This window comes from Dendrobates tinctorius, unplaced genomic scaffold (genome assembly GCF_039654945.1).
Source record: "Dendrobates tinctorius isolate UK_male_01 unplaced genomic scaffold, ASM3965494v1 ptg000031l, whole genome shotgun sequence".
NCBI classification, from domain to species: Eukaryota; Metazoa; Chordata; class Amphibia; order Anura; family Dendrobatidae; genus Dendrobates; species Dendrobates tinctorius.
Window position 1 is genome coordinate 16,689,499 of NW_027361699.1, and position 12,064 is coordinate 16,701,562.

The 12,064-nt window shown below is 41.3% G+C and overlaps 1 protein-coding gene across 41 annotated transcripts in view; it reads left to right on the forward strand.

Moving 5' to 3' along the window:
* Nucleotides 1-12,064, forward strand: part of PTPRD (protein tyrosine phosphatase receptor type D) — a 2,878,718-nt gene that overhangs the window by 2,776,091 nt on the left and 90,563 nt on the right. For all 41 annotated transcript variants that reach the window (XM_073572185.1, XM_073572197.1, XM_073572187.1 and 38 more), the window contains one exon: nucleotides 4,002-4,125. In XM_073572185.1, the coding sequence (XP_073428286.1) occupies nucleotides 4,002-4,125 (124 nt within the window). The remainder of the gene's footprint in view (nucleotides 1-4,001; nucleotides 4,126-12,064) is intronic.

Sequence of the window (12,064 nt, forward strand, 5' to 3'; positions counted from 1 at the left end):
AAGATGTATACCCATATAGTACACACAACTATATAAAGTCTTCCCAAAGTAGATGGTCCCAGATTGGGCTCACAAGATTGTCTGCTTATACATGCATTCGTTCTTTCCCACTTTATCATAGTGGTTTATGCTCTTTTATAAATCTGGCAATTATTTTTGACTGTCTAATCTAGGTTTACTGCACCTATTAGTTGGCTTACTTTGTGCCAGAATTTTGCAGTACAGTTTTGGTGCATGATGTTGCATTCTCTTTGCCACTTACCTTTCCCGATAATTCACTCTTTTTTTCGACGATGCTTTGCCCCCCTCATTAGACAAGTTATAGAAAGAGTCTGAAAACCATAATTAATACAGTATGACACAAGTCATGAAAGACCGTTTTTTGTGCAAATTACAGCACAATTCTAGCACATTAGCTCCCTCACTGCGCTCTAGGTCAAAGGGCCATTCTTTTTAACTGCTACTTGGCCAACAGAATCCTCCAAGTTACTTCTGTGCTCTTTTCCCATTTGCTATGTAAAGCTTCTTTACAGGAACCAGAAAATATGAAAACTATGTGTATAGTTGTCTTATATTTTATTAGTTTTATGAGTTAGGTTGCCAGCATCATTTTAATGTACTACATTCTCATTTGGCTTGGGCACTAAATCCTCCTGAAGATTTGCCCATTAAGCCTTTAATGTGCTTATTAAACCTTTTAATGCAGACTAAGTGCAAATGAGTTGTTAGTCTTTCACAGCTCAGAGATCATCATTCTGTCAATGAATGTGTGTCGGTGTGTGTGTGTGTTGGTGTGGGTGCACTAGTGTATACAGCTTTATGTTTGCCTTGGTTTACTGCCTATTTTTAGTCTAGAAAATTTCACAATTGTTCATGACCATACAGCATAGACAGAAAGAAAAACAATTGTAGTAGATTCCACCTGCCTGTGCCTACAGGCTTTAGAGTTAATAAGTGGATTTGACCATCTGGACTTTAATCTTATGGAAGTATACAGAAAGTGCTGTATAATATGCTGATGGCAATGCCTTAGTACACCGATGAACTGCTGAATGGCTGACAAAGACATCTGCTTGACTTTTCATACTTCTAAGCTGCTTTAGATGATTGTAGCTAGGAGTACGCTTGACATGGCATGTATCGTTATTGGGAGAAGAGATCAAATTGCATTTCAACCTTGAAAAAATGAAAAATAAAAATAGGAGAAATGATGTGAGCTGCGAATGTTGATTATGTGAAGCACATCCTCGCCAACCTCATTCATTGTATGATTACATTGCTCACTCATCAAGTGCTGATTGGGTGAGTCACCTTTATCAAGATGTAAAATTTTGATTGCAGCCGTAAAGTATCAGTTAAGAAATGTATACAGCTTTACAGTATACTATTTCTATGCTTGGTAAAGTGCATTAATGTCCAATGCAGATTAAAGGGTTGTCCCGTTTCAAGTATTATTAACCCATAGGCTTGGCATCTTAAAAAACAAACAAACTGAGCTTTTGCTCACCCTTCCTAGAACCAGCGATTCCCTCTGCCACTGATTCATTCTCTGTTGATCAGCTGCAGCAGTGCTGTGATGTCAACAGCAGCTCAGTGATTGGCTGCAGCCCTCTAGAAGTCACTTCACCACTGCACTCAATCAATAAAGGCCAGTGCTGTTGGGCACCACTGGATATACAGAGGGCGTTTTAAAGTCCAGATTCATATTTTATATGTTGATGAGATTATGGACTCATATTATTGGAAATAGGACAACCTCTCTAATAGCTACAAGGTTGGCATCATCAGGGCAATTCATCAGGGCAGTGACATTAGAACTTGGTATTTAGACATCTGCATACAATTATTTTATATAAATATTCTAAAAGAAAAGGCTTTATAGTTAGACGTTTTCTCACATCATCACCTTGAATTGAGCTAATTGTAAGTGACTACCCAATTTGCCTTGTATAGGATGTCTAAAGTGTGGGACCCTGCCCTATGCTATCCATTTGCCCAAATAGAGAACATGTAAAAGTGCTGTCTGCACGAGGAGTCTAGGTAGGGATGTGTATGGCCAACGGGTTCTGCACTTCTCCTACAACTCCTTTCCCACCTCTTTCTTGAGATGAGTAGAACCTAGACTGTGGTACTTCGCCAACATTGGGTGGTAGCACAAGTGGAAGCTGGAAGGAAAATTGGAAGTCAGCATCCATTAGAACAGCTATAAAGTGTAAGGCTAATGGATTGGTCTGGTAGCTGATGTGGCTTTTAAATTGCTTGTTAAACAATCATTTGAATTTTTCAGATAAAGTAACTGTTCCCCCATAAAATCAAGTGGTTGCTTAATAAATAATCACAAAACTTCAATGGTTCATACCCACATTGCTATTCAGCCATGACCCGACCTATCTTTGTAGCTTTACCCTAAGGCTGGTTTCACATTAGCGCTTTTTAAGCGCACGCACGGCCGGGGGTAGCTCCGCCCCCGAGCCGGCTCTCTGCCCGGCGTGCCCGCCCCTTGCTTGTAGCGCCGCCTCCTAGCGCACAGCGGCCCCTGCGATCGGCGCACCCTATCTTTAGCATAGGGTGCGCAGATCGTGCGCAGGCCGTGCGCTAGTTGCGCTTTGACCTGCGCTGCGCACTTTTGACGGTGCGCCGTGCGCGCCAAAATCAAACTTTTCGGATTTTGGCGCGCACGGCGCACCGTCAAAAGTGCGCAGCGCAGGTCAAAGCGCAACTAGCGCACGGCCTGCGCACGATCTGCGCACCCTATGCTAAAGATAGGGTGTGCCGATCGCAGGGGCCGCTGTGCGCTAGGAGGCGGCGCTACAAGCAAGGGGCGGGCACGCCGGGCAGAGAGCCGGCTCAGGGGCAGAGCTACCCCCGGCCGTGCGTGCGCTTAAAAAGCGCTAATGTGAAACCACCCTTAGAGAGGGGAGGATAAAAACATATTAATAAAAGGAAATTCAATTTTCAGCATAGGATGGGCACACATGCTCGACTTTTCTTTGAAACCCTCTAGAATAAAATTAAGAGTATCTCTGCATACACATCTCTGCTAATTTGAAACACATGGTCCTCATTTTTGGGATTAATCTGTTCCAGCAGTGAGATCCATCTGATTTTATATTAAGGGTATATTCTCTGGGGCTGTATTCCATAAATGTTTGCGGTGAATACCCTTTTTTAATAGAAGAGGGTTATGTATTGTACACACAGTAATGTGTTTTTACGATATCTGGGGTAGCATAAAGTGTAGCAAGGTATCCTATTGTTAGTTTACTTACATGTATTTTATTATATACAAAACGGAGCTTTACAATATAAACTTCTTCACATCTTCCCTGCCAGCCTTCTAGTAGATGTAGACCGTGTCTCCAGCTCTGTAAGCAGAAGGCATGCTCTCATAAAGCCATACCTCATAATGGACTTGATGGTTTTCCCCACAGCCATGTGGGATTATGTATATTTGTTATTATACTGGGAGCAATTCCATTAATGTATATTGCTGAATGGCTGTTTATGCAGTTCTTAAGTGTAGGTTCATTGAAGGTCAATCTACACATTGAGCATAGCGGCAGATGCGTTTACGGAAGCCAACTGATAGATTCTTAGTTTCTGAGTTGTAGAAATGAATGAAAACTGTGTTGTATGGTAAAACGTAAAAATGGAATATTACCCACGCCTGCAATTTAGCTCCGCAGGTTATATGAAGAAATTCTAGCTATTCACATTGTATACAACAACACGAGTGATATAAACACCACCTCAGAAAGATATCAACTCTGTGGCAAAAAACCTAAATGATCCCCATTGTGACATGGTGTAAATGTAATTACGATATAAAAAAAAAGTCAAAGATCAATTGTAAATTGTTATATATTATTATCTAACTATTCGTTAAAACTAAATATTTTGTGACTTTCTTGTTTTATTAATATGTAACTCTAAACGTACCTTAGTGTGTTTGGTGCTATGTTCAACATCACACCTATTTTATGTTCTCTTGTTTTTTTCAGTCTATTGATCCCGGGCAGCAGTTCACATGGGAGCACTCTAACCTGGAAGTTAATAAACCAAAGAATAGATATGCAAATGTAATTGCATACGATCACTCGCGTGTGCTGCTCTCAGCCATCGAAGGTAAGCCGTTCCTTCTTTCTTCCATGAATGGCATTGTAAATGTGTCAACGTGTAATGAGCAGCTGCCTCTTTCCCAAACTTGTATTACTGCAAACTGAGCTTGAGGTTAATGCTCTTGACTTCATGGACTGCACGTGAAGAGTTACAGAAATATAAAAACTATTATCTGTTATCTCAGTATACATTTTGCTATTCCTCACGATGGCTGACTTGGCAGTTGACTTGCCTTGAAGTATTTCTTGATAAGAGTGCACTTGCGCGGGCAGGCATTATTAAGAGGCGAGAAATCAGTCAGTATTAAATGATTGTATAAGTGCTTTCTATATCTAAAATGAGATCTCCACCCCTCCCCCGCTCTTACTGAGGCTCATTGCTCACCGTATATCTTTTTTCTCATTGGTGGATTAGTTGCTTGTAGTTAATAATCAGTATGCCCTTCCTCTGATAAATATACATCAAGCTCTGCATGCCCTGACCGACTTCTACATTTGTGGTGAGCTTATGTTGATACGCAGCAGCCAATAGGAAAAAGCAGATCTGCAGACTCAATTTGTAATAAAATCGGAGAATTTCATTCTGCCCAATTTCCTTGAGAAGGTATATCTTAGAAACTGTCACTGATCCAGGAGTGAAGTAAGGGGGCAGAGCTAAAATGTAGCCCATTCTAAAGAAAGGCCAAGTACGCTCAACCAACAAGCATCCTCCAACTCCATTCTCCTTATGCTTAGCTCAGTATTCCTTGTGTTATTTTGCATGTCCTGTTTGGCAAAGTAGGTAGCTTGGGATAACACACCCGGCCTATTGGACATAATTAATCTAGTAGGCGTACTGGCCAGCGTGACTCTTCAGAAGAACAGCATGACTCTTTACATAGCATTAGAATGTAACCCTCACTGTTTTCAAAATGCCTTTGTATGGTGAGCCACATCATCCACAGTATATGATATAAACGTCAGCCTGCTACTATACTGAATTACAGTTTGTTGATTTCGAAGTCTTAGGCCAAGTTGGATTTGTTGTGGATTTGTGGTGCAGATTCCGGTGCCATTTACAGTACAATACAAGTATATACGTTTTTCGAAATTCCAATCATGTTGCGGAAAAAAATTCACAGGAAATTAGAAGCATATTGTGGATTTCAATTGTATAACATGCTCATTGTTATGCACATTGTGGTTTTCACTCTATTCAATGCTTAGTAAATGGAGCAGGGAGAAATATGTAGACAAATTCTCAACAAAATTTGCATGTGTTACTTGGTTACTTTGTAATCAAATCCGCAGCAGAGATTTTCCAGAATGTGTGATTGAATTAAAACCTCTATTAGGATTTAGGCTACAAACGGCCGTCACACTGAGCGATGCAACAGCGATCCCGACAGCAATATGACCCGGTCAGGATCGCTAGTGCATCGCCAAGTGGTCGCTAGTGTGCTGCCAAACAGGCAGATCTCACTAGCAATGTAGCGACGCAGCGGCGGTCTTTACTTACCTGTCAGACGCGGCAATGAAGACGTCCTCCCGCCCGCTTCCACGCGTTGCTCGTCGGCGCCAGCAGGAAGCCCAGCAGGAAGCGGCTGACGAGAAACGGCCCAGGACGTTCTCGCGTGATTAGCGATAACCAGCGGGGGAGCCAGTCGGAGGTAAGTATCACACATAGCGATATCGCTGGCAATATCGCTGCTGCGTCACAAAATCGGTGACGCTTTAGCGATATTGCTAGCGATATCGCTTAGTGTGACGGGGCCTTTAGAGTACAAGACTGCAGTCACTATATGTGTCCACACTGGTGAATCCTCATAGCGCTGGGAGTGAGAAGTCATGTTACTGCAAGTAAAATGATTGGCATACTTTTGGCCACATTCGGACTAGACGTGCAAGGCCTTGTGCTATACACTTATATCCAGAGAGGTCGCACACGTTTAGTTGGCATGTTTCCTAACGTATGCGAATCACATACTTGTATTCAAGAGGCCACCACTCCAAGCATCAGCACTGGACAATCTTCACAGTGTGCTGTGAGTGTGTTGTGAGGATCCACAAGTCTGCAGTCACATAAACTGACACCAGACTTGTACCCTAAGGCCGCACAGCCCGTTTAAAGTAGCCAACTGAAAATCCAACCTGAGTGCAGTTACGTTTGAAGACATGCCTTTTCCATAGGAATGTAATGGTAGGATGGAATTTGATTGATCCAAATCACTTTAGTACCGTTAAAGTGACATTTATCATTGAAGACTGTTCTTTACACTTAGATTGTTAACGATTGTTACGTTTTTGGCCAGTTGAAGAAATAGCATGGATGTATGTTTGAATAAGTCTGTCTCCTGCTTGTTCCACAAATGCTATCAATACTGTAGAATTACTTTCCATATTTATTTGCCTGTGCTTGTTTGTAGTCATCTCTTCTCTGCGGGTAACCCTACTTTATGGATAAACAGATCATAGCAAGCAACCATCAAATATGCCTTTATCAATGGGTAGCCCCAAATATCCATTCACACAATAGATCCCTAATACATCCATACTGCGCAGTCTGTGGCTGCTGTTATAACGAACAGTTTAGCACCTTGGGAGAAAAATATTGTAACTTATGCAGCAGGAAATGGTGCAAATTAAGTTACACATAATAAAACAAGTCAAGAAAAGACATGCTTTTCGCAAAAGAAATGTACATTTATTTCTCAGGCTATAATAGAGTTGAGAGGCTATCTAATATGTTTTTGTAACACATACCTCAAAATATTAGGTTATAAATGTCCCTTGTCAGCAATGGTGCCCTCATATTTTAGAGGAAGCAAACTCAAGTTCCGAGAACAGATTCTACACTGGATATGTGGTACTTCTGTTGATGCATGCTTAGGAAGGAAAGCTATGTAAAATCTAATAAAAATGTATTAAGTATTTTCTCATTTCCTTGCGTCAGGCACACATGACAACATTACTGTTATCTTACTCCATTATCATAAAACAAATGATCTCTGCTGTACCAGGTCATTAGTAATAGACCAGTAGTGTCTTTCTGTAATCTTCAAGAACATTAGCCTCCAAAGAGGGGGCTACAACTGCTCTGTATGTAAAGTATGGCAAAGAAATTCCAAAGAGCTAAAGATAATATCCATTTGTATTGATTTTCATCATAATGCGGTCTGGGGCAGTTAAAAAAAAAAAAAAAAAAGTATATTTATAGACAATATGTGTGTACATGTACTGTATGTATGTATGTGTACAGTATATATATGTGTGTGTATTCAAGCCCCTTTAAATTTTTCACTCTTTGTTTCATTGCAGCCATTTGGTAAATTCAAAAAAGTTCATTTTTTTTCTCATGGATGTACACTCTGCACTTCATCTTGACTGAAAAAAAACAGAAATATAGGAATTTTTGCAAATTTATTAAAAAAGAAAAACTGAAATATCACATGGTCAGGTATTCAGACCCTTGGCTCAGTATTGAGTAGAAGAACCCTTTTGAGCTAGTACAGCCATGAGTCGTCTTGGAAATGATGCAACAAGTTTTTCACACCTGGATTTGGGGATTTTCTGCCATTCTTCCATGCAGATCCTCTCCAGTTCCATCTGTTTGGATGGTGAATGTTGGTGGTCAGCCATTTTCAGGTCTCTCAAGAGATGCTCAATTGGGTTTAGGTCAGGGCTCTGGCTGGGCCAGTCAAGAATGGTCACAGAGTTGTTCTGAAGCCACTCGTTTGTTATTTTAGCTGTGTGCTTAGCGTCATTGTCTGGTTGGAAGGTGAACCTTCAGCCAAGTCTGAGGTCCAGAGCACTCTGAAAGACGTTTTCATACAGGACATCTCTATACTTGGCCGCATTCATGTTTCCTTCAATGGCAACCAGTCTTCCTGTCCCTGCAGCTGAAAAACACCCCCATAGCATGATGCTGCCACCATCATGTTTCACTGTTGGGATTGTATTGGGCAGGTGATGCGCATTCCCTGGTTTTCTCCACACATACCGCTTAAAATTATCACCAAAAAGCTCTATCTTCTCTTCAGACCAGAAAATTTTATTTCTGATAGTCTGGGAGTCCTTCATGTGCTTTTTTTTTTTTTTTAACAAACTCTATGTGGGCTTTTATATGTCTTGCACTGAAGAGAGGATTCCGTCGGGCCACTTTGCCATAAACGCCCAACTGGTGGGAAGGGCTGCAGTGATAGTTGACTTTGTGGAACTTTCTCCCATCTCCCTACTGCATCTGTGGAGCTCAGCCACAGTGATCTTAGGGCTCTTCTTTACCTCTCTCACCAAGGTTCTTCTCCCACGATTGCTCAGTTTGGCTGGACGGCCATGTCTAGGAAGACTTCTTGTGGTCCCAAACTTCTTCCATTTAAGGATTATGGAGGCCCCTGTGCTCTTAGGAACCTTGACTACTGCAGAAAATCTTTTGTAACCTTGGAAAGATCTGTGCCTTGCCACAATTCTGTCTCAGAGCTCCTTGGCCAGTTCCTTTGACCTCATGATTGTCATTTGGTCTGACATGCACTGTGAGGCCTTATATAGACAGATGTGTTCCTTTACAAATCAAGTCCTATCAGTTTAATTAAACACAGCTGGACTCCAATGAAGGAGTAGAACTATCTCAAGGAGGATCACAAGGAAATGGACAGCATGTGACTTAAATATGAGTGTCTGAGCAAAGGGTCTGAATACTTACGACCATGTGATATTTCAGTTTTTCTTTTTTAAAAAATTTGCAAAAATGTCTACATTATATATAATGCAATTTTGAAACAAACTTTTGAAATAATAAATATGCAACATTAAATGCACCCACAATGACTGGTAATCACTAGTAATCCATATAAAGCACCAAGGCCCTGATTGAACAAAGTGATTACACCTGAAAGCTAATATAAACAGCTTTGAAACACTTTAGATTTTTTGTGCAACACGTAGTTTCGAACAAAAAAAATTTACCTCTGGAATTTCTATGCCAGCTTCTGTCAAAATGGGCACAGTTGTGAAGGTACGGGCCTGGCGACACCCGCTCATCTAACGTGTGACGAGCTGTGGGTTACCAGCTCGTCAGGTTACTGTAGTAGGATTTGTGGCGATTTTAAGATGCTCCTGATTCATTTAAGAGGCCTGCACCTCTTAGTAAATCAGGAGCGTCTGACTCTACCATACCCCCTCATCACAACTGGTGTTGTTCATCCGAGTCTTCTTGTACATTGAAAGACTATTTCTTTTGGCATATTAAGCAGTAGAAGAGTGGTATTTACGGAAGCATTCTCATATTTTTTATTTCTTTCAATACTAATATACATAAGGTAAATAAGTTTGCTTATTACTAGTATTTTATCATTTCTATTCCAGTCCTTCCATTGTCCCACGTTACCACTCTCTAAGGATAGGCTCACACTGGCATATAACACGGTGGAGTACTATCTGATGTATTACCAGATAGCACTCGGCCCAATGTTATACTATGGGGCAGTGCAGATCTGTGGTTATTTTCTCATGTTGATTTGGAATAAGAACACAATCGCGGCATGCTGCAAATGGCTTCGATATTTGAATTACGCACACCCATACAAGTCTAACATCGGACTGCACTCAGATTTTGTCACCTCTGTGCAGTCCAATGTACGCTCACAGAGACAATGGAGAAGATCTCCATCTTCTCCACACCTGTGCTTTATCACACACAGATGACACTCGGCTGAAACTCTGGCAGAGTTTGATCCCAGTGTTTTTAGCATAATTGGCCCGACTTTCTTGCATGAGAGAACATATGCCAGTGTGCGCGTAACCTAACTCTCAGAATGTGATCAGTAAGGAAACTAGCTTCGGGGTATGTATGTGGCTGAACACATCGTAAAGTTTATTGATACAGGAAAAGCATATCAATTTTTATTGTGTCCAAAATAAGCAAAAAAAAGAGGTGGTATTCACCGTCCGCATAAAACTTTCTTTTATTGCATATCCTTAAAGCACTGAAGTGAGAGAATGGTTTGGACACTTCACGGGACCATGGTTCCATGAAGTGTCCAAACCATGCTCTGGCTGCAATGTTTTAAGGATATACAATAAAAGAAAGTTTTATATGGACAGTGAATGCCACCTCTTTTTGCTTATTTTGGACATATGTTTAACCTTATTTCTAGTGTGCACCCAAGCTCTTCTTTTGACCGGTGTTTTTGTACTGTCTAATGAGGCAAAATCAAGTGGCAGCAGTCAGGGATTTTGCGCCAGTTTTCTTCTAGACAATTTGTTGCGCACATCAATTATTATTACAATGGGGTCCATTCTTTTTCATATATTTACCGTATTTCTATGGCTTATGTAGTTCCAGCATATTTTGCTAAATTCTCTACCCCATTGAGACTTACAATCTGATATCCCCAGCTCAAACAAAAAAGTCGCAACTACTGTGCTGACTCAATAAGTGCAGAGTTTAAACCTCCTCTGGCATTAAAGGGAATCTGTCACCCCATTTTTCGACTATGAGCTGCCGGCACCGCCATCAGGGGCTTATTTACAGCATTATGTAATGCTGTAGATAAGCCTCCGATGTAACCTGAAAGATAAGAAAAATGAGCTATATTATAATCACCGAGGGGGGGCGGTCCGTTCGTGGTCCGATGGGTGTTGCGGTGTGCAACACCCGGCGCCTGCGCACTGCAGGACTCTGCTCTGCCCTCAACAGGGCAGAGCAGTGCACCTGCGCCGGAGCCATGACAGGCAGCAAAGAAGAGGACATCACCGTTAGACGATGGGAGGCGCCAGACCGGACAGCGTCACTCATCAGACTAAAATCGGACCCGGACCGCCCCTGGGTGAGTATAATCTAACTCCTTTTTCTTCTCTTTCAGGTTACATTGGGGGCTTATCTACAGCATTATAGTATGCTGTAGATAAGCCCATGATTGTGGTGCCAGCAGCTGATACTCGAATAATGGGGTGACAGATTCCCTTTAACATCAGCTTATAAAGTGTGAGCTAATAGCTTCATGCCATGGATTTCCATGGCTGAACAGCTGCATGTAAGCCTTACATCACCAAGCACAAGGCCAAGTCAAGAATACAGTAGTTAAAAAACTGGATTCTGGAGTAGTGGAAATGTGTTCTGTGGGGTGACAGCTCAGGCTTATCTATCTGGCAATCTGAAGTAAGAATCTGGATTTGATGAAATGTCAAGAGAAGATCTGACTGCATTGTGCCAATTGTAAAGTTTGGTGGAGGTGTATGTTTTGGGGTTGTTTTAAAGGGGTTGGCCTAGGCTCCTTATTTCCAGAGAAGGGAAATATTAATGCATTAGCATACAAAGACATTTGGAACAATTGCATGCTTACAATTTGTGGGAATAGTGTGCATGAGGCCCTTTTCTGTTCCAACCTTACTGTGCCCCAATGCAAAAATAAAGTCCATAAAAGCATGGCTGGTTGAATTTAGTGTGAATGAACCTGTCTGGCCTTATGAAAGATCTATGGAATAACCTGGAATGGAAATTGTGAGCTAGGCTTCATCATCCAACGTCAAAGTTTGACCTTACAAATGCTCTTCTAGATGATTGGACACAAATTCTCACTCACACATTCCAAAATCTTTTAGAACGCCTTTCCAGAAGGATGGTAGCTGTTATAGCAGCAGAGATGGGGAAGTGGGATGGGGCAACGCCATAATAATGCCTATAGGTTAATAAAGGGATGTCATATACCTTCCTGTAGTTATAATTTGTAGGTGTTCCATACCTGTGTTCATATAGTATATATAATCTAAGTATATAAACTTGAAAACACATTACTTTGCCTATAGATCTGTATTTGTATTTCCCACAATCTAGAATCTGTAATCGAATTCAGCAACGTTCACCAGTGTGGCTCCATTTTCTAAAATACAATAATGTCATTAAATGTGAATCTGAATGGGCTAAACAGGGGGTCAGTGGTAGTTCAGTATAATCTAGTCTGTAATCATCA